This window comes from Chelonoidis abingdonii, chromosome 12 (assembly GCF_003597395.2).
Source record: "Chelonoidis abingdonii isolate Lonesome George chromosome 12, CheloAbing_2.0, whole genome shotgun sequence".
NCBI classification, from domain to species: Eukaryota; Metazoa; Chordata; order Testudines; family Testudinidae; genus Chelonoidis; species Chelonoidis abingdonii.
In genome coordinates this window covers 2,182,644-2,203,532 of record NC_133780.1, presented here as the reverse complement: position 1 = coordinate 2,203,532, position 20,889 = coordinate 2,182,644, and the positions used below count along the sequence as shown (strand labels likewise).

The 20,889-nt window shown below is 62.9% G+C and overlaps 2 protein-coding genes across 2 annotated transcripts; one reads left to right on the top strand and one right to left on the bottom strand.

Moving 5' to 3' along the window:
* The first annotated feature begins 1,046 nt into the window (after nucleotides 1-1,046).
* On the top strand, nucleotides 1,047-7,423 carry TCF19 (transcription factor 19). Its single transcript, XM_032799272.2, has 4 exons — nucleotides 1,047-2,595; nucleotides 4,365-4,980; nucleotides 5,611-6,026; nucleotides 6,108-7,423. The coding sequence occupies exons 1-3, from the start codon at nucleotides 2,322-2,324 to the stop codon at nucleotides 5,843-5,845; spliced, it is 1,125 nt and encodes a 374-aa protein (XP_032655163.1). The 5' UTR covers nucleotides 1,047-2,321; the 3' UTR covers nucleotides 5,846-6,026; nucleotides 6,108-7,423.
* A 3,154-nt stretch (nucleotides 7,424-10,577) lies between these two features.
* LOC116835976 (POU domain, class 5, transcription factor 1.1-like) lies at nucleotides 10,578-15,674 on the bottom strand. The gene is made up of 5 exons (XM_032799281.1): nucleotides 15,078-15,674; nucleotides 13,538-13,649; nucleotides 12,988-13,118; nucleotides 11,316-11,474; nucleotides 10,578-10,850 (listed from the first exon to the last, which is right to left on the bottom strand). The coding sequence occupies exons 1-5, from the start codon at nucleotides 15,672-15,674 to the stop codon at nucleotides 10,578-10,580; spliced, it is 1,272 nt and encodes a 423-aa protein (XP_032655172.1).
* Between the last annotated feature and the right edge of the window lie 5,215 nt (nucleotides 15,675-20,889).

Genomic DNA, 20,889 nt, shown 5'->3' with positions numbered 1-20,889 from the left:
TGTTAGGCCAGGTCCCCCCCCATGTCATGGGCTGGTCTCGCCATAAAGAAAGGTGGGGCTGCCCCACCCCCCAAGTTAGCCACTGGGGCTGCAGGGGGGGTGGGGGAGACGCCTGAGCTAAGGGATCCCTGCAGGCTGGGCCTGGGTGCTGGATCGGTGCCAGGGGGCTCCTGCTGCTCCCCCAGCCCAACTGCTTCCCAGTGACCCCCACTATCCTTTGCTGAGGGTCAGATTCCTTCCCTCCCTGTTTCCTGTAACACCCTCCTCCCCCTGCAAAAACAGAGCCTGAGCCCCGCCCCTCGCCTAGACCCCTCCCCTCCCTGAGACCTCACCCCTGCCTTTGCCTGAGCCCTGCCCCTGGCCTGGACCCCGCCCCTCCCTGAGTCACGCCCCTCACCTGGACCCTGCCCCTCACCTGGACCCTGCCCCTCTCTGAGCCCCACCCCTGCCTTTGCCTGAGCCCTGCCCCTCACCTGGACCCCACCCCTCCCTTTGCCTGAGCCCTGCCCCTCTCCGGACCCCCCCCCCTCGCCTAGACCCCCCCTCCCGAGACCCCACCTCCTTGCCTGAGCCTGCGCCTCTTGCCCCCCGCCTAACCCTCCCTCCGTGAGAACTCCACCCTGCCTTTGCCTGAACCCTGGCCCCTGGCCTGGACCTGCCTTTGCCCTGGACCCGCCCTCCGAAGCCCCGCCCCTCACCTGGACCCCGCCCCTCCCTTAGCCCCGCCCCTTGACCCCTCCCCTCCCACTTCCTTCCCTCCCGGCTCCTCCCCTGAGTTCCGCCCCTTCTCTCCCGGCTCCTTCCCCGCCTGGCTCCGGCCCCGTTGCGCATGCGCGCGCGCCCCACCCTTCTCGCCACAGTTTTGAGGCGCTCGCGCTCCGGGCCCGCCCCTCGCCTGTCAACTTCGACCAATCAGCAGTCGCCCGCCGGCCCGCTCCCCACGTGACTCCGCGGTTCCGACCAATCAGAGAGCGGTCGCCCAGGCCGGAACCAATGGGGATCAGAGACCCCGCCCCCCGTCCTGGCTTGGCCAATCAGCGAGCGATTCCCCAGGCAGCGCGCGCCGCACGGGAGCCCGGGCAGCGGCTGTGGCCGGCGGACGCTCAGCGCTGGGCCGAGACAAGGGGAGGGGGAAACCGGGGTCCCGGAGCTACGTCACTGGTGGTACCCTGTTACCAAGGAGACTGGGCCCCGGAGCTACGTCACTACGGGGACCCCGTTACCAAGGAGACTGGGGTCCCGGAGCTACGTCACCGGGGGGACCCCGTTACCAAGGAGACCGGGGTCCCGCAACTACGTCACCAGAGGGACCCCGTTACCAAGGAGACCAGGGTCCCGGAGCTACGTAACCGGGTTACCAGCAAGGCCTGGGTTCTAGAGCTGTGTTGCCAAGAAGGCTGAAGTTCTCGATCCTTGTTGCCAAGGCGACCAGGGATCATGCCCACCAGCCTTGCTGCCCTGGAGGCCGGGGGGCTCTAGCACTGCGTTGCTAGGAGACCAGGGTTCTAGAGTGCCAGCGCCGAGAGGAGGGGTCAGACAAGGGCTCCGGCTGCGCAGGAGCCTGGTTGCCATGCCGACCAGGGCATGAGTTCTAGAGCAGCGTTGCCAAGAGACACGATGTTCAGGAGCCACTTTCCCATGGGGGGGGGCAGGTTTTCTAGACTGGCGTTCGTGAGAGGTTCTTGATCCTGAGGGCAGAGGGAACAGCTAGAGACAAGCGCGGAACGGGGGTGTTTCTGGAGCTCTGTCAGGAAGAGGGGGTTCTAGAGCCATAAAGCAGGGGGTCTAGAGCTGGGAAAGGACCCTGCCAGGCTCCAGAACTGCATTGCACAGGAAGGCAAAGGGGATCCAGCGCTGGGGAAGGGAGAGGGGTCCAACCTGTCCCTCTCCCTCCATCTCAGCCTCCAAGACCCCCATGCTTTGGCTCCCCTGAGCCCCCGGAGGGTGGTAGCAGGGTCCCCAGTTCACTTTAGCAGCAGCCAGGGTGAGGAGACGATGCCAGGAATTATTGTCTTGTGAGCTAGATAACAAGGGAGGTAATGGGAGGGAATTAATTCCCCCCCAACACACGCACAGGGCAGAAGAGACTGGGGCAGGAGCTGGGTAAATTTCCAGCCACTGCTGCCATGAGTTGCTCCGGTCTCAACCAGTAAACTGTTCAGAGAAGAATAGAACCCAGGCATCCTGGCTCTCAGCCTCCCCCCCCCCCCCCCCACCCACTCTAACTCACTAGACTCCACTCCCTTCCCAGACCTGGGATAGAACCCAGGAGTCCTGACGCCCAGCACCCCCTCCCCAATGCTGGGGAGGGGGAGCCGACCATGCCGTCTGAGGCCCTGCCCTGCTTCCAGCTGCTGCGGATGGGCCCGGCCTGCCCGGGGGATGACCCGAACCGGGACCTGCACACCTTCCGGCCTGCCGAGCCGCACTGCACCTACCGGCTGGGGCGCCGGGCCGAGGTCTGTGACGTCCCCCTAGTGTCGGAGCGCAACCCGGGGCTGGTGTCCCGCGTCCATGCCGAGATCCACGCCGAGAGGGACCCGCACAGCACCGCCGGGGAGTGGCGGGTCTGCCTGGTGGATTGCAGCACCCACGGTGAGGGCTGGGGGGCGCTGTATTGGAGGGAGTGGGCCGGGAGCTAAGCAGTGGAGGCTCTGCCCTGGCAGTCAGTGCTGGCTCCAGTGTCTCGACACCGTTGTTGTGGATCCCAGCTCAGTTAATTCCTTCCTTTGCACTTTGCATCGGAGACAATTTCCTTTTCACTTCCTGTTTAAAGACTCTCCCTGATCGATAGCCCCTGAGCCACACCCCAGAGGCAGCTGCATTTCAGCCCAGGCCAGTCATCCCAGTGCAGGATCCCTGGGTGGCCACTAAACACGCCCCACCCCAGAGGTGGCTGCATGTCAGTGGCGACTGACAAGATCCCAGAGGATAAGTTATCTCACACACAACCAATCCGCTCTCCCTCTCTGTGTTCTCCTGTACACACCCCGCTGTCTAAGGCAGCAGTTCTGGGCTCACAGGCTGCATGGTGCCCAGTTATCACACAGTTGTGTGCCAATGGCTACCGGTCCGTGCTGGGTCCTGGCTGTCCGGCGTGGTGCACTGGGGTCGCCAGCTGGCTCCATGGGGTCCGGGGTTGCCGCGTAGCCCTACAGAGTCTGGGGTCAGTGTTGGGCCTGCTGCCTGGCCCCACACAGTAGCATCTGGGGTCCCTGCCGCTTGTCCTTGCACCCAGGGCTCCACTCCTGGCCACACGCTAAGGAGCAGTCTCTGGGCGGGAGGCACTGGGCATAGGGTGTGGTGGGGGATGTTGTGGTTCTCAGCCTGTGGCCCAGGTAACACATTGTTGGCTGCATACCTGGACCACAGTGATAAATAGATTGAGAGCCACTGGTCTGAGGTATCCGTTCGTCTACCCCTCACCCCTCGTACTCCTCTGTCTGTCTGTCTATCAATCTATCCATCCCATACACGTCTACCTGTCTCTCTCCATCCCTATACACGTCTGTCTGTTAGTCTGTCCCCATACTCCTCTGTCGGTCTGTCTGTCTATCCATCCCCCCCCGACACCTCTCCGTCCATCTGTCCCCATACACGTCTGTCTGTCCATCCCCATACACACCTATCCATCCATCTGTCCCCATACACTTCTGTCTGTTTGTCCATCCCCGTAGACATCTATCCATCTGTCCCCATACACGTCTGTCTGTCTGTGCATCCCCGTACACATCTATTCGTCTGTCCCCATACACATCCGTCTGTCCGTCCCCATACACGTCTGTCTGTCTGTCCATCCCTGTACACGTCTATCCGTCTGTCCGTCCCTGTACACGTCTGTCTGTCTGTCCGTCCACATACACGTCTGTCTGTCTGTCCGTCCCCATACACGTCTATCCGTCTGTCTGTCCCTGTACACGTCTGTCTGTCTGTCCATCCCTGTACACATCTATCCGTCTGTCTGTCCCCATACACGTCTGTCTGTCTGTCCATCCCTGTACACATCTATCCGTCTGTTTGTCCCCATACACGTCTGTCTGTCTGTCCATCCCCGTACATATCTATCCGTCTGTCTGTCCCCGTACATGTCTGTCTGTCTATCTATCCATCCCCATATACCCCCATCTCTCCAGTCTCTCTCCCCCAATATCTATCATCTCTCCATCCATTTCTACCTCTATTTATTTAATGAAAATAACGCCCCCGGAGTTCCCTGACCCAAAGCTCTGTGCATGTCCCCTCCATGAGCTCGGTGGTTCCCATGAGCAGGACTCGCTCCCCCATGGCCACTAGCCCACACCCACCTGTGCCAGGGTCCCCTGGCCTTCCCCTTCAACCCACTCTCTCCTTCCCATCTCTGCCAGGCACCTACGTCAACGCGGTGCGGGTGCCCCGGGGCCAGCGCCTGGAGCTGAGTGACGGAGACCTGGTCACCTTCGGCCACCCGGAACCTGTGCCCGAGGGCTGCGCCCTGGCGCCTCCGCCTGGCGACTCGGAGTTCTGCTTCCTCTTCCAGAAGGTGCGGGTGCAGCCCCAGGATTTCGCTGCCATCACGGCCCCCAAGGCCCCCTGGCCGCTCCCCTGCGGCTTCAAACCTGTTCTGCCCGGCGGCAACCATCGCATCCGGCCGCTAGCCCGACCGGTGGGGCCCTCCCGCCCTTCCCGCCCCAAGGCCACCCTGATCCTCAGCTCCATCGGCAGCATCAGCAAGCTCAAGCCGCAGCCGCTGACTTTCACCCTGAGCCGGGGCCCAAGGTCAGAGCCGCCTGCCCGGCCCGGGGCCTCCAGGAACCGTCGGAAGTCGGCCCACACACTGCTCCCCGAGCTGGAGGATGAGGTGACCCGGCTGGACGAAGAGCAGTGGCCTTGTGGGCCAGACGGATACAGCTGCCAAAGCCCACTGCGGAGGGCACCGAAGGGTGCGGGGAGCAGCAGGGCACAGCCGGACGAGCGACTGAAGGTCCAGGTCACGCCAAGCGGGTGAGTAGAGTCGGTTTCCCAGCATGCTTTGTGGAGGGGGCAGAATCATAGCACCTACATCTCCCCCGAAAGGGCCGGAGATTGCCCTGCTACCCTCAGCTATCATCATCCGGCCAGTGTTACAGGTGACACTGCCTGCAGTGCTCTGCCCCAGAGCTGGGCGCACGAAAGGCCCCAAACTTATAGTATGGTGTGGGGGCTCCAGCCTGTCATTGGGACCTCTCAGAGGCCAGCGTGGGTGAAGGGGGAGCGGTTGGGTTTACACTGAGGCAGCAATTGGCTTGTAGGATCCTGTGACGACATTAGGGGCTAGTGGAGCCAGCCAGTGCCCCCTAGAGGGGACAGGCCCTGGGCCCCATTCCCTGCCACCCTGAGCCCACCAGTGCCCACCCTGGGGCTGAATGAGAGCCAGCCCCCCCTAGAGGGGAAAGGCCCCATTCCCCGCCACCCTGAGCCAGCCCATCCCTGCCCGTGAGGCCGGATGGGAGCTGGCGCCACCTAGAGGGGACAGGCCCCTGCCCCATTCCCCGCCCCCCTGAGCCAGCCAGTCCCCTACCCTGAGGCCGGATGGGAGCCGATGCCCCTAAAGCAGGAGGCCTGGTATCACTCACCTCTCCCGTCCCGTTGCAGGAAGCGGCGGGGGCGGCCGCGGAAGCACCCACTGCGTAACACCTGCCAGGTGTTCTCACAGACGCTGCTGGTGGCGGAGCCCTGCGCAGCCCCGCGCTGCCGCTTGCCCCAGGACGAGACGGTGCAGTGGGTGCAGTGCGACGGCTGCGATGCCTGGTTCCATGTGGCCTGCGTGGGCTGCAGCTACAGTGCCGTCCAGGAGGCCGACTTCCGCTGCGGGGGCTGCTGCACGTAGCTGCGGGGCAGGAAAACACGGAGCACAGGATGGCCTGGAGACTGTGCAAAATAGGTAGCAACTGGTGAAACCATGCTAGGTGATTGTGAGCGCACAGACAGCGACTGGTGAAACCGTGCCAGGCGATTGTGAGCACACAGACAACTGGTGAAACTGTACTAGACGATTGTGCATGCAGACAGTGACTGGTGAAACCGTGCCAGGCAATTGTGCACACACAGACCGTGTTTGGTCAAACTATGCCAGGCGATTGTGCGTGCAGACAGTGACTGGTGAAACCATGCCAGGCAATTGTGCGCACGCAGACAGTGACTGGTGAAACCGTGCCTGATGATTGTGCACACACAGTGACTGGTCAAACTATGCCAGGCAATTGTGCGTGCAGTGATTGGTGAAACCATGCCAGGCAATTGTGTGCACACAGGCAGTGACTGGTGAAACCATGCCAGGTGATTGTGCACTTACAAGCAGCGACAGGTGAAACATGACACCTTAGAAGGGACTGGTGGAATCGTGAGAGACAAGCAATGACTGGTGAAATTGTGCCAGGCGATTGTGCATGCACAAACAATGGGGGGTGAAAACATGCACACCCTCCCAGCGGCTAGTGACACCCTGCCAGCCAAGTGAAGACTGGGTGAAAACAGCTGAGGAGAGGGAAGCAAGAAGCGTAAGCCGGGCACGTGGCTGGCAATGGAAACAAAAGATGCCCAGCTTGTAACTTGTGCAAAAGTGCAAAGACAATTGTGCAAACCTGGGAGCTGAGCACATCCTCCTTGGGCTGAGAGTTTTGTCTCCCTGCAGGGGAGCAGGGAATGGGACACGGGGCCTTTCCCCTCTATGGAGCACTGGCTCCACAATCCAGCCCCAGCGCACGTGAACCGTGGATTGTGAAAATGTGCCCAGCGGGTGAGAGCCAATGGAGCGCTGATGCTTGAACAGCGTTTCACACTGACCGTGCCGGGATATCACTCCCAATTGGGCTGGACGTTTGCCCGGTGCATCAGAGCATTCGGCAGTCATGCGCAGCACGAGCATTGAAGCAGACAACTCGCAGAGATTACACATGACCTTTGTGACAAAACAAGACAGCTGTGCAGCCTCACACGAGGAGATGACCTGGCTGTTTCCACACGCACGGGGACTCCAGGAGGGCATCCAAGACACACACACACACCCTGTGCGATTGAATCGTCTGCCGGCCTTTACACCGCACTCCCTTCCTTCTTTCCGTAGCAGCTGCTTCTCCATGCGCCTGGATTTCCCCATGCGAATAATCCCAATCAGCGTGGCCTCCCATGGAGCCGCTTTCCCACTCCCTTCTTCCTTCCAGGGGAGGGGAGATGGAAAAGAAGGGAGTGAAAAGGCACTGGAAAGGCCGGAAGCACTGGAGTTTTCAGCCTGTTCCTAAAACAGGGTTCTTCTTCCTACTCCTAAACCGGACCTTTCCTGCCCACGACGCTGGTGAATGCCCCCCTCCCCCCCCGGCCCCGCCACGGGCGGAGACACAGATCCACCTCTCCCTGGGTTATTTTTCCTTCTTTCGCTCTGGCACCAAAAAAAGGGGTTTCTAACCAATCACCTGTTCATTTTTCTCTACCCTTCCACTCTATTTGCGCCCATTGCAGTCTAACCTGCACTGCTGGACCAACCCCCGGCGAATGGTTTGTGTGTAACTCCTGCCCACTCTGAATTCGCTGCAGCACAGAGTGTGCCTAGCTCCCTCCGTAGCTAGTGCGCGCCTGCTGGCAGGAGGCTGGTATTGCAAGCCTGGGAATTGACTCCCCGGGGCAGGAGAAGCTGAGGGACAACTCTAGGGGGAACTGTGGCTCAGGGGGCAGGGATTTGGGAGACCAAGACCCCTCACAGGATTTATTCTGTCATCTGTAGTTTGGTCCCATTCCCTACTGGCCACAGCGGTCACTTCCCCAGATCGGGTCCCACACAACCAAACCGAAGCTGCAGGCAGCTCTCTGCTCGGCCCGGGTTCAGGTGGGAAGGGGAGTGCTGCCTAGTGGTCAGAGCAGGGGGGCTGGGAGCCAGGACTCCTGGGTTCTCTCCCCAGCTCAGGGAGGGGAGTGGTGCCTAGTGGTTAGAGCAGGGGGACCTGGGAGCCAGGACTCTTGGGTTCTCTCTCTTGCTGCCCCCATGACCTGAACTTCAGTCTTTTCCTGTTACACTTGCCCCAGGGAGAAGAGGCTGTGTCAGGGCTGCAGCGCTAGCCCAGGGCAGGGGGTTTCCTGGCTGGGAAGAGATGGGGAGGTAGCCGTGGCCTGGGCGGAGGGTGTTAAATCCTGCCCAGCCAGACCCCTCCCTGAGCCGGCAACCAGGGTCCTGGGTCGCGTCTTAGCTTCCCTGCTGGAGCTTGGATCCGCACACTGCCTCTCACTCCATGCAGCAGGGTGTGGTGCAGTCACACTGCGAGCTCTGCCTCAGAAACTAGAGGGGGCGCTGTCCCTGGCTCCGAGTGCTGGACCTGTGTGCATCTGGGCTGCAAGGAACAGGGCGGGGGCTCAGCAGGGGATGCTGGGCTGCAGGGAATGGGACTGGAGGGGGCACTGGGCTGCAGGGAGCAGGATGGGGACCCAGGACGGGGTGCTGTGTTGCAGGGAATGCCAGGACGGGGTGCTGGGCTGCAGGGTGGGGGGCTCAGCAAGGGGCACTGGGCTGCAGAGAACAGGACAAGAGGGGGCGCTGGGCTGCACGGGGCAGGGTGGGGACCCAGTAGGGGGTGCTGGGCTGCAGGGAAAGGGGCAGGAGGGGGTGCTGGGCTGTGGGGTGGAGGGCTCAGTAGCAGGTACTGGGCTGCGGGGAGCAGGGCAGGAGGGAGCGGAGCAGGAGGGGGTGCTGGGCTGCAGGGAACGGGACAAGAGGGGGCACTGGGCTGCACGGAGCAGGCTGGGGACCCAGTAGGGTTGCTGGGCTGCAGGGAAAGGGGCAGAAGGGGGTGCTGGGCTGTGGGGTGGGGGGCTCAGCAGCGGGTACCGGGCTGCAGGAAGGATGGGATGGGGTGCTCTTCCCCATGTTACAAAGCCAGACATGGACATCACAAGTCGTTTGGGTAACGAGTCATTTAATAAGGCACCAAGAGGCAGGCACGAGCGCACAGTAGCTTCCCGGCAAGACACGGCCCAGGATTCTCGCTCCCCCCCAGTGAAACCCAAATCACTTTCCCCACGTCAGATTCAGCAGCAAAAAATAGAGAGAGAGAAAAGCTTGGAGGGGAAGCAGGTGGCAGGGATGCAGCCAGAGGGGTCAGGACCCTCTCGCCTCCTGCTGGAGAAAAAGAGTCTTACACTATTTACACCATTCCCTAAAAAAGAGCTACAAAGTCTAGAGGAATGTGGCTGATCTAGAATCCACCCCTGAGGTTCCTGGGACGGGAGATGGGGGGCTGTGGGGTCCCGGGGGGTTGTTATGGGGCAGCTGGACCCTGAGGATCCTGGAGGGGGTTGTGTGGTTCTGGAGTCACGGTGGTTCTAAACTCCTCCTGTCCTGGGTCTGGAGTCACTGCGTGTCTAGACGTGACACGTGTTGGTTCTGGAATCACCATGGTTCGGTATCGTGACGTCTTTGGCAAAGGGAGCAAGGTTCTAGACTTACCATACTTGTTCTAGAGTCAAAGAGCTGCTGTGGCTCTGGACCATCCCCCCTGCAACCTGAGGTTCCTGAAGGGGAGATAAGGTTTGGACACCCCTGCTCTAGACCCTCCATGGGTGGAGGCCTCTGAAGTGGGTGACTGGGCTCTGGAGCCAGAGTGGTTAGTCTAGATCAGCAGTTCTCAAACTGTGGATTGGGCTCAGGCTTTGGCTCCTCCACCCGGGCCACTGGGAATCAGGTGGACTCAGGCTTCGGTTCCCCCCTCTTGGGGTCATGTAGTAATTTTTATTGTCAGAAGGGGGTCACCGTGCAATGAAATTTGAGAAGCCCTGGTCTAGATCACATATACATAGGTTCACAGAAGATCACCATGATGGAGTCCTAGTTTCACCAGGATGTTCTAGAGCCCCACCCCACTGAAGGGCTACACTGGAGGTTCTAGATCAACACCCATAACATGGGTGGCCTGATTCTAAAGCATTCATGGTTGTACTGGACCCCTCCCACCTTGAAGGGCCGATGTTCTGGATTCCAGACCTGCATCCCAAGATACCTGAAAGGAGCTGACAGGACCTCGAGTCACCAGAGCTTTTTTAGCTATTTCTAGACCTATAAAGATATTACAGGACTGTTGAGATACCTAGAACACCATCAGTTCCAGATTGTCCACTGAGAGGTGGTAGCTGTTCTAGACCTCCAGTGGCTGGGACAGGGTGGGTTCGAGCACATTGAGAACATCCCATTTCTAGAGCCAGCCTGGTTGAGGGTGTTTGCGGTCCAGAGCCTCTAAAGCCAAGATGGGATGCTGGCTCAAGAACACTTGCTGTCTAGACAAGGCTGATCTAGAACCGTTCCTTCCCCCTGCATTGGGTCATTTCATGCAGAGGCGTTTCAGACTGAGGGGGAGGGGGGAGATTTGCCTGTAAATAAAAACGTACCCACAATCCCTTGCCTTAAAATTAAAAATGAGTGGAGGGGTGGTGGAACTCATCCCCCTCCTGGGAAATTTACCCACAATCCTTTGCCATACAGTTAAGGGGGGTGTTTCCAGTTAAAATTCCCCACCCTTCCACAGGCCTGTCAGTGTCTTCCCCTGCCAGATCCGCCTGCCCCACCCCCACCCCCCAGTCATTCAGGTGGAGTGCATAGGGTGGCCCATGAGGGGGGGGCCTGGGGCGGTGGGGTCGAAGGGCTCCCCCCCATGGTGGAACTGGGGCACGTAGAGGGTGGCGAAGGCAGCGGCATTGTAGCCCTGGGGGGGCGGGGGGTGGTGCCCCATGGGGGGCCCTGGCAGCTGGGCGGGGGGAGCGAAGGGCAGGCCCCCCCCCTCACAGTCGTCGCGGACAGAGCAGCCCCCACTGCGCTTCCCCTTCTGCCGGCGGTTGCAGAACCAGACGCGGACCACCTGGGGGGGTGGGGACAGACGGACGGATGTCAGCGCCATGGGATGGACTGACCCCCAGCCCTCCTGTGCCCCCGCCCCACACAGCTACCCCATGTGCTGTATGCTCCCCAGCCCCCTAACCTGCAGCCCTCCATGCACACAGCCCCCCACAGCTCTCCCATGTGCCACACCCTCCCCTCCCCAGCCCCCTAACCCGCAGCCCTCCATGCACACAGCCCCTCATTCCCCTTCCCCCACAACTTCCCCATGTGCCGCACCCTCCCCTCCTCGTCCCAGCCCTACACAGCCTCCATGCCAGCCATCCTCCCCGACCTTCCTGATGTGCCCGCCAACAACTTCCCTGTGCTGTTACCTCCCAGGCCCCCTACGCAGCCCTCCATGCACAAGCCCCCTACGCCATCCACTAGCCCTCTCCCGCCTCTGGACACATGCCCCTGCGCCCTCCCCCCCACCGGCCCGACTCACGTCCTTGCTCGCACGGCGAAGTCGTGGGCGAATTGTGGACGCGATTTCCTGCAGGGCTGCTTCGGGCAGCGCTAGGAACGCTAGCTCTCCAGGGGGGAGCCGCGCCGCCGTCTCGATGCGGTTCGCTTCCGTTGCGGGCCGGACAGGCGCTCTCCATTGCTGCAATTGGGGACAGCGGTGGCCCCCACAGGGTCACTGCAGCGCCATGACTGCCACCTAACTGTCCCTGCCGCAGTGCCCCAATCCCCCAACCCCCGCAGAGTCACCGACACCACCCCGCTCACCCATCCCCCGCAGTGCCCATCTCCCCCATCTCTCCGCAGAGTCAGTGCACTGCCCGCCTCTACCCATCCTCTTGCAGGATCACTGCAGCCCTCGAGCTCTACCCCTCCCCCGCAGGGCCCCCCATCCCCGCAAGAGTCACTGCACCTGCTCAATCACCCCACCCCCGCAGAGTCACCGCGCGCTCGACTCCCCATGTCCGCCACAGTGCCCCCCCACAATCCTCCGCATCTTTCCCAGAGTCTGCACTGCCGATCACGTCCCGCAGGTACCACGACTCGCTCACCCGGCCCCCCACAAGTCACACAGCCCTGACCGCAGCCCACCCCTGCAGTCCAACCAAATCCCCCGCCCCTGCAGTCACGCCACTGCGCCGACTACCCAATCCCTGCGGGTCCAGTGCACCGTCGTGTCACCCATCCCCCGCAGAGTCACGCAGCACCTGACTCACCCCATCGCCCGCAGTGCCCCCAAATCCCCCATCTAATCCGCAGAGTACCGCAGCGCCCGACCATCCGTCCCCCCACAGAGACACTGCATGCTCCAATTCACCCGACCCCCAAGTGGCACCAAATCCCCCGTCCCCCGCAGTCACCACACCACCCCGATCACCCCGGTCCCCTCACAGTCACGCCACTGCCTGATCACCCGTCCCCGCAGTCACCAGCGACCTCGACTACCCACCCCGCAGAGTCCTGCCGCCTCGACTCGCAATCCCCCGCAGTGCCCCAATCCGCCATCCCCCTGCAGTCACTGCACCCCCAACTCACCCGTTCCCGCAGAATCACTGCACTGTCCAACTCCCTTCGTACCGCAGAGTCCGCAGCACCTCAATTCACCCCGTCCCTGCAGTGCCCCCAATCCCCCATCCCCCTGCAGTCACTGCACTTGTCTGACTCACCTTGTTCCCCACGTCCCCAAACTCACCCCGTCCCCACGTCGACAGCACCCTGACTCAGCCCATCCCCAGCAGAGTACCACATGCGCCCCCGACTCACCCCTTCCCCATCCCCACCACAAAGTCACCCTAGAAGGCATTGCCCCTGACTGTCAACCCCACACCACTCCAGCCCCCACTGCCCCTGCCCTTCCATTCCCCCCACAGTCCCCTCAGCATCCCAGAGTCACCCAGCGCCCCCAATACCTCCCAGTCACCCGCAGCCCCCAGCAGGCATTTGCCCCCCCACCAGCCCACTCACTCACCCCAGCCACCCCAGAGCAGGCCATCATCACCCCCTAGTCACCCCAATGCCCCCCCAATACACAGCAGACTGTCGCCTGCCCTGCTCCCCAACACACCAACCACCCTTTGGGCCCAGCCCCCCATCTCACCCCACAGGTGCCCCCCCCAATCCCACCCACCCCTCTCCCCGTGGGGCCCTCCACCCACCTCCTGGAGGTTGGCGTTGCCGTCCGCCTCCTCCAGCCAGCGCTGCAGCAACGGTTTTAGTTTGCACATGTTCTTGAAGCTGAGCTGCAGGGCCTCGAAGCGGCAGATGGTCGTCTGGCTGAACATCTTCCCTGCAGGGCGTGAGGTGGGGGTCAGGGCCCAGGGCGGGGGGTGGCCCCCCCAGCCATCTAACTGTGGGGGGGAGCCCCTGCCCCTGCCCTTTAAAAATGGGCCCAGGTGTCCAGGGACATTCCCCACCCTGTGAAGGGACCCCGGTGTCCGGGCCCCTCCCCCACACCCCCTTGGAAGTGGGCCCACATGTCCAGGGACACCCCCCTGCCCTGTGAACAGAGCCTGGCATATGGACCCCTCCCCCACACCCCTTTGGAAATGAACCCAGATGTCCTGGGACACCCTCACCTCTCAGAAGGAACCCTGGAGTCCTGGTGAGCCTCCCCACCCCCACCTCAGGAGAAACAACACCTTGGTATCCCCCCAGCCCATCCACGAAAGGACCCTGGCGTCTGGGTGCCCCCTCAATGACACCCACCATACAGCACACCCAGAGCCAGCCCCACGTCGGCCTGCGTGAACCCCAACGTGATCCGCTTGTGCTTCAACTCCTTGGCAAACTGCTCCATCTCCTCGGTGCTTGGGGTCTCCTGGAGGAGAGGACAGGGCCTATCAGTGGGGAGGGGCAAGGAGAGAACCCAGGAGTCCTGGCTCCCAGCCCTGCCCCTGCTCTAATCACTAGACTCCCCTCCCCTCCCAGAGCTGGAGACAGACAGCAGGGGGCTACAGGTCTGGAATGAGGGAGTTTCCAGCCTGCAGCCAGGGCTCTGGCCTGACCCATCGTCTGGCAGAAATCTGGCCGCCCCAGTCCCGGGGCTGAGGACACAGATGGAGCCCAGGTAACAACTGCCCTGGCTGAGTGGATTGAATCTTTGTGAAGAGATTGTCCATTCCTGACACACCCAGAGCCCTCCCCACCTAGCCGGGGAGAGAACCCAGGCGTCCTGGCTCCCAGCCCCTTTCTCTAACCCACCAGCCCCTACTTCCCTCCCAGAGCTGGGGAGAGAACCCAGGAGTCCTGGTTCCCATCCCCCACAGCTCTAACCAGCAGCCCCCACTCCCCTCCCAGAGCCGGAGAGAGAACCCAGGCGTCCTGGCTCCCAGCCCCTCTCTCTAACCCACTAGCCTCCACTCCCCTCCCAGAGCCAGGGATGGAACCCAGGAGTCCTGGCTCCTGCCCCTGTGTTTGGAGACCTGGGGCGCTGCATGGAGGATCTGTTCCCATCACCCAAGCAATGGCCCCATCACTCAGGAATGAAAACAACCCTGCACCTGTCTGACCAGCTCCGCCTGCACTGCAGCCACCTCTGGGGAACAGCAGCTGGGTGACACCCACCCACTTTTGAGACAAGAAGGGAAGTTGTGTCCTGGCTCCTAACCCCCCGCTCTAACCACCTGCCCCCACTACTGTCCCAGAGCTGGGGAGAGAACCCAGGAGTCCTGGCTCCCATCCCTTCTGCTCTAACCACCACCCCCCTCCCAGAGCCAGGGAGAGAACCCAGGAGTCCTGGCTCCCAGCCCCCCCCTGCTCTAACCACCAACCCCCACCACTCTCCCAGAGCTGGGGAGAGAACCCAGGAGTCCTGGCTCCCAACCCCCTTGGGCTGGGGAGTGGGGCCAGGCCAGTGTGCTCAAGGGGGAATTCACAGCTGATTGTAAATCAGGGAGTAGTCCCAATTAGAGCGCAGGAACATATCTTCCTTTGGGGCAGCTGCACACAGGGCCCAGCCTGAAGCAGGGTGGGGCTGGGAGCCAGGACTCCTGGGTTCTCTTCCCAGCTCTGGAAGGGGAGTGGGGGCTAGTGGTTAGAGGAAGGGGGCCTGGGAGCCAGGACTCTACTCCACTTCCTGTCCCAAACTGCCCAGCTGAGATGTGGCGGGATCTGCTGGGTTCTCTCTAGCACCACAGGGTGCAGCCAGCAGAGATCCTGAGGGACCCAGTCCGTAGCTTGGTGGATCTGCTGGGATCTCGGGAGATCCACCCCCAGGATCTCGCCCAGCCCCAGAGCTCGTCCATACCTCGTCCCCACTTTCGGCCTCCTCTGCCTTGACCTCGCCGGGGGCCGCTGGCGCTCTGGGGCTGCCCCCACTGCCATCACTCTGGGGGCTGCTGGCCCCGCTGCCCTCGCCCCCCTCGCCCACGGGGCCAGGGGGTGGGGGGGGCAGGGCGGCCAGGGGGCGAGCAGCAGCCTGGGGCAGGAAGCAGCCCCCCCAGGCCTGGGCCGGGTGCCCATACATGGGGCCCTGTTGGCCGCACTCCCGCTCCGGCTTGACATCAGGCTTCAGGCCTTCGTAGGCCACAGCAGGCTGGGCAGGGCCGTAGGGGGGCGCCCAGCCCTCCCCGCCCATGGGGAAGGGGCACCAGGCACGGAGCAGGGCCTGGTGCCCGTCAGGGTCCCCCGGTTGCATCTCCAGGAGCCCCCCCTGCGGCCCATAGTCCAGCCGGTAGCCGTAGCCCTGCCCGGGGGCTGCCCCATTGTAGGCCTCAGGCAGGAAGCTGCCAGGCCCCTCGTGAGGCGCCCCGTTGGCCGGGCCTGGTGGGATGGCATCCAGATGCAGGCCCTGCCCCACCAAGGGGTACGGGCGCCCCAGTTCCTGTCCCACGTGGCCAGCCATGGTGACGGGCCAGGGGACGCCGGGAGACGGCCACCTCGAGAGCACGGCTCGGTCCACGGGCACCAGGCCAAGGGGGCAGTGGGACCCAGGTGTCTGGGGATGCAGCTAAGCCAGCGGCGGGACCCAGGCGTCTGGGGGTGCAGCTAAGCCAGCAGTGGGACCCAGGCGTCCGGGGGTGCAGCTAAGCCAGCGGTGGGACCCAGGCGTCCAGGGGATGCAGCTAAGCCGGCAGTGGGACCCAGGCTTCTGGGAATGCAGCTAAGCCAGCGGTGGGACCCAGGTGTCCAGTGGGTGCAGCTAAGCCAGCGGCGGGACCCAGGCTTCTGGGAATGCAGCTAAGCCAGCGATGGGACCCAGGCGTCCCGGGGTGCAGCTAAGCGAGCAGTGGGACCCAGGCGTCTGGGGATGCAGCTAAGCCAGCGGTGGGACCCAGGCGTCCGGTGGATGCAGCTAAGCCAGCAGTGGGACCCAGGTGTCCAGTGGGTGCAGCTAAGCCAGAAGTGGGACCAAGGTGTTTGGGAATGCAGCTAAGCCAGCGATGGGATCCAGGCGTCCGGGGGTGAAGCTCAGCTGGTGAGGTACCCAGGGGTCCAGGGGTGCAGCTAAGCCGGCGGTGAGACCCAGGCGTCCGGGGGTTGCAGCTAAGCCAGAGGTGGGACCCAGGCGTCAGGCGGTGAAGCTCAGCTGGTGAGGTACCCAGGCGTTCGGGGGTGCAGCTAAGCCAGCGAGGGACCCAGGCGTCCGGGGTGAATCTCAGCTGGTGAGGGAGCCAGGTGTCCGGGAGAATTTGACACCTACCTCCTGTGCTGTCCTGACCAAGGTTAAGTCTGAGGAGCTGGTAAGAACCCAGGCGATCGGGAGCTTCTGGCCCCTAAATCCCTGCCAAGGCGAAGTTCAAGAGGAACCCAGGCGTCCGGGAAAAGTTCGGGGGTGGAAGCTTAGAGGACCCAGGCGTCCGGGACAACGGGGCTGCGACTCCTCGGACCCCCTGGGCAAGCAGTGAAACCCAAGGGGGCGTGGAGGGAACCCAGGCGTCCGGGAGAACGTGGCCCCCACTGCTCTGACCTCCTAGTTGTCCGATGGGCCCAAGGGGGGCTGGAGGGAACCCAGGCGTCCGGGAGAACGTAGCCCCCACTGCTCTGACCTCCTAGTTGTCCGGTGGGCCCAAGGAGGGCTGGAGGGAACCCAGGCGTCCTGGAGAAGTTGGACCCCAGCCAGCAGGAGCTCCTACCTCTGCGCCAGTGCTGCCCCCCCACTGCCCCGTTAACCCCTCCCTGGCCGGGCCACACCCCAGGCATTGGCTGCCCCCCTCCCTCCCCCGCTTCAGCTCCAAGGAGCCGGCCCCTCCCACCCGGATCAAAGCCAGGGGCTCTGCCAAGGCCGCCCCCCGCCGCTAAGTGCCCCATCGCTGCTCAATGGGTCCCACTTAGCTCCAGACAATGGCCCCGGGGCCTGCCGGGGGGCGCTGAGAGTGGGGGCCCGGACTCCTGTAGTCTCCGGGAGGGGAGGGGGCTGGGAGCCAGGACTCCTGGGTTCCCTCCCCGGCTCTGGGAGGGGAGCGGGGGCTAGTGGTTAGAGCAGGGGGAGCTGGGAGCCAGGACTCCTGGGTTCCCTCCCCGGCTCTGAGAGGGGGACTAGTGGTTAGAGCGGAGGGGGGCGAGGCTGGGAGCCCGGACTCCTGAGTTCCCTCCCCGGCTCTGGTTGATGTCGGGGGAGGGGGGGGGTGTTTCAGGTAGAATGATGAAGTGGGGCACAAAAGGTGAAATCATGACTTGACTCTTCAAAGATCAGCTCAGAAAGTGAAGGGCAGAACCAGGCGTTCCTGGCTCCCGCCCCCTCCCGGCCCGATCAGCTGGATGGGCGGGCAGTTCACGGCCCAGGGCTGGGGGAGGACCCGGGTGGAAGGCAGCAAGGACCAGCCCCCGGGAATGCTCATCAAAGGTCCGGCCTGCCCATTGATGTTAGATCGCGAGGACGCATAGCAAAGAATGGCCTTTCATACACTTGTGGGCGAGGGGGCACCGAAGGGCGGGGAGGGGTGGTTTATCTCCCACTTGTTTCGGTCGGGGTTTGAGTCACGCTGCAGCCGTGATCGTGGCCGTGAGGCGGTGCGGAGGGAGCTGGGAACCAGGATCCTGGTTCTCTCCCCCGCTCTGAGGGGAGTGGAGGCTGTAGATTAGGCGGGGCTGAGGAGCCAGGACTCCTGGGTTCTCTCCTGGCTCTGGGAGGGGAGTGGTGCCTAGTGGCTAGAGCAGGGGGGGCTGGGAACCAGGACTCCCGGGTTCTCCCAGGCTCGGGGAGGGGAGGGGGGGCTGGGAGCCAGGACTCCTGGGTTCTCTCCTGGCTCTGGGAGGGGAGTGGGGTCTGGTGGGTTAGAGCAGGGGGGCTGGGAGCCAGGACTCCTGGGTTCTCTCCTGGCTCTGGGAGGGGAGTGGTGCCTAGAGGTTACAGCAGGGGGGACTGGGAGCCAGGACTCCTAGGCTCTCCCAGCTGGGAGGGGCAGGGTTTGGCCCCCCAGCACTTAGCAGGCTGTTCGGGGGTGAATGCCCCGGCCAGGGCGCTATTGTGGCCGGGATGGCCAGTGACACACTCATCTATTCAGGTATCAATGGCCAAACCCTGGGCCCAGCTGACCTGGGAGCGGCTCATTGTGTATTGGCGGATGGGCTGTTAAACCTGGGGGCTGCAGGTCGGGTGGGCGGGGCTGTGGGTCGGCAATGAGGGGCACCGGCAGAGCTGGGGGGCAGGGGCTGCAGGTCGGGAGTGAGGGGCACCGGCAGAGCTGGAGGGGGGCAGGGCTGGGCTGGCAGGGGCTGTGGGTCGGGAGTGAGGGGCACTGCAAAGTTAGTGGGATCTGGTAGAGACTTGAGGGTGAAAACTCAGGGAGAATTAGGGGTCCCATGTCTGGGGGGCAGGTCCAGCTGGGGGGTATTTACAGCATTCAAATAATTTGGGAAGCAAATGCCCAATATTTGGGGGTGATTCCTTGGGGGCAGGGTTCACTGAAGCATCCTGGGGTCCAGCTGGATTGAGGGGGGCTGCTGAGTCTGAGGGTCCTGTCTAGCAGGGGCGCCCTGGCTGGGATTCAGGGTGGCAGATATTTTGGGGGGATGTTGATAGATGAGCTGCCAAAGAGACTTTGGTGTTTGCCAGGGCCCTGGCGAAAGACACAGGGGTTCCCCAAATCTCAGGGTCACATGACCAGCCAATGGGGGGTGGGAATGGAGGGTTATGGGGTATAGGCTCTGAGTCTCCCATCCTGCCCCATGGCCTGGCCCTTTGTCCTGCAGCCCTGGAGATGGGACCACATCCCACTGGCAGCCCCACAGCTGTGTCCCCTCAAGCAGGGACTGCACCCCTCCCCCGACACATTCCCCCCTGCCCCCCAATCAGAGCCAGCGCCCCCTGGAGGGGCCAGGCCCCCTGTCCCAGACTCACAGACGCCTTCGTCTCTTTTGCTTTTTGCTTTTATTCAAAGTTGGAGGGGTGAATAAATAGGACTTAGGGTGGGGGAGCAGTATGGGGGGGCAGCTGGGCAGGCGGGGGGCATCTCTCTCTGAACTCCCAGGGGCCTGGTAAAACCGGCAGATGGACCAGAGCGGGTTTGTGTCAGTGCCCCTTGCTGAGGGGCTCAGACCTGTCCCCTGTGTCCGGACGAGCCAGCAGCCACGTGACTGACACGGCTGTGACACGTGTGAGCCCGACGCCCAGGGGCATCACAGATGAGGGAACCTGGCTGCCAGCACACACATGACGCCGCGGGGCTGTTGTGCACACGGCCAGGATCTTCCAAATCTCTCTCGCGTGGCCTTAGGGGGAAGGAGAGTGTATGGGGGAGGGGCGGTTCCTGGTCCGTATCCCCCTATATCGGCCTCCTCCTCAAACTCCTGTGGGGTGGGTAGGGGAGCTTGGGGTCACCTCAAAATGGGTCCCCCTAAGTCCCTGTCCCCTCTTAGTCTATGACGCCTCCCAATATCGCCCTGGGGTGTCACATCAATACATGTCCCCCCTGCAGCTGGACACCACCCCTGGTTCCTTCCCTGTTTAGGTTCCCCCCAGTCAATATACCCTGATAGAGGCCACCCTGGCTGTCTCCTGGTGTCACCTCAATACAGCCCTGATCTCATGGTACCCTCCAGCCCCCTCCTTGGCCTGCTGGGAGTGGGCTGTTTCGGGTGGGAGGGGCCCATGGTGTCTGACCCAAAGAGCTTCCCCCACACACACACATTTAGTTTCAGTCAGTATCCTATATGGGCCCCCTGGTCAAATTTCTCTTGGTGTCACCCCAAATCCAATCCCCCCAACTCCTGAACCCACTAAGACCCTCCTATAGTTCCTACCTTGTGTAGTTCTCCCCAGTCAATATCCCCCCCCATGGACCAGCCCCATAGCACAGCCCCTGCCCCGGACTGATGGGTCTGCAGGGAAGGTAGAGAGCAGGGGAGCGAGGGGGAGTCCTGGGTGGGGGTCCCCAAATCAGAGTGATGACTTTTCACCTTTCACCTCCCCCCACCCCAAATCATTCTGGGGAGGGGAGGCAGTTTCTTGGGGAAGATGCTGCCAAAATCTGAGTAGATCCACCTGCCCCCCATGTCTCCACCAGGGGACGCCGTGCTGCTCCGGGGGAGGGGGGCTGAATGGCAGGGGGCAGGGTTAGGGGGGGCAGCGCTGCCGGGCGGACGCCGTGTTGAAGAGCGGGTTGTGGATTTCCATCTCCCCACTCTGGGAACGGGGAAGCGGGGGAAGAAAGAGAGAAAGGGAGACGTTAGTGAGGGCACCGTGCGAGAGGAAGAGCGCAGCGACCCAGACCCATCCCCACAGCCCAGCGCTCCCTGCTGCCCCCCTGCTCCCACCAGCCCAGCACCCCTTGCTGCCCCCCACCCCACTCCACCGCCTCTTGGCTGTGGGTGAGTGGGGTGGCGCAGCCAGGGTGTGTGGCTGTGGGAAGTGGGGTGGGGGCAGCAGGGGTCGTGGGCTGTGGGAAGTGGGGTGACTGGAGGCTGCTGTGGGGGAGTGGGGGGGGCAGCTAGGGGAGCGTGGGTGTGGGGTGGGCTGGGGCGGGTTGTGCGGGAGCAGGGGTGGGACAGTCGAGGCTGTGGGGGTGGGGGTGGGCAGTCAGTGGTTGCTGGGCTGTGGGGAGCGGGAGTGGAACAGGGTGTTGGGCTGCTGAGGGGCGGAGGCCTTCGGTGGGGGCTCGCAGGGATGCTGGCTTGTG

Coding starts and splice junctions, on each gene's coding strand:
- TCF19 (XM_032799272.2), top strand. CDS start 2,322: ATGCCGTCTGAGGCCCTGCCCTGCTTCCAGCTGCTGCGGATGGGCCCG. Junction 2,596..4,364: donor GGTGGATTGCAGCACCCACG/GTGAGGGCTGGG, acceptor CATCTCTGCCAG/GCACCTACGTCAACGCGGTG. Junction 4,981..5,610: donor GTCCAGGTCACGCCAAGCGG/GTGAGTAGAGTC, acceptor GTCCCGTTGCAG/GAAGCGGCGGGGGCGGCCGC.
- LOC116835976 (XM_032799281.1), bottom strand. CDS start 15,674: ATGGCTGGCCACGTGGGACAGGAACTGGGGCGCCCGTACCCCTTGGTG. Junction 13,119..13,537: donor GGCTCTGGGTGTGCTGTATG/GTGGGTGTCATT, acceptor CACGCCCTGCAG/GGAAGATGTTCAGCCAGACG. Junction 10,851..11,315: donor TTCGCCGTGCGAGCAAGGAC/GTGAGTCGGGCC, acceptor CCACCCCCCCAG/GTGGTCCGCGTCTGGTTCTG.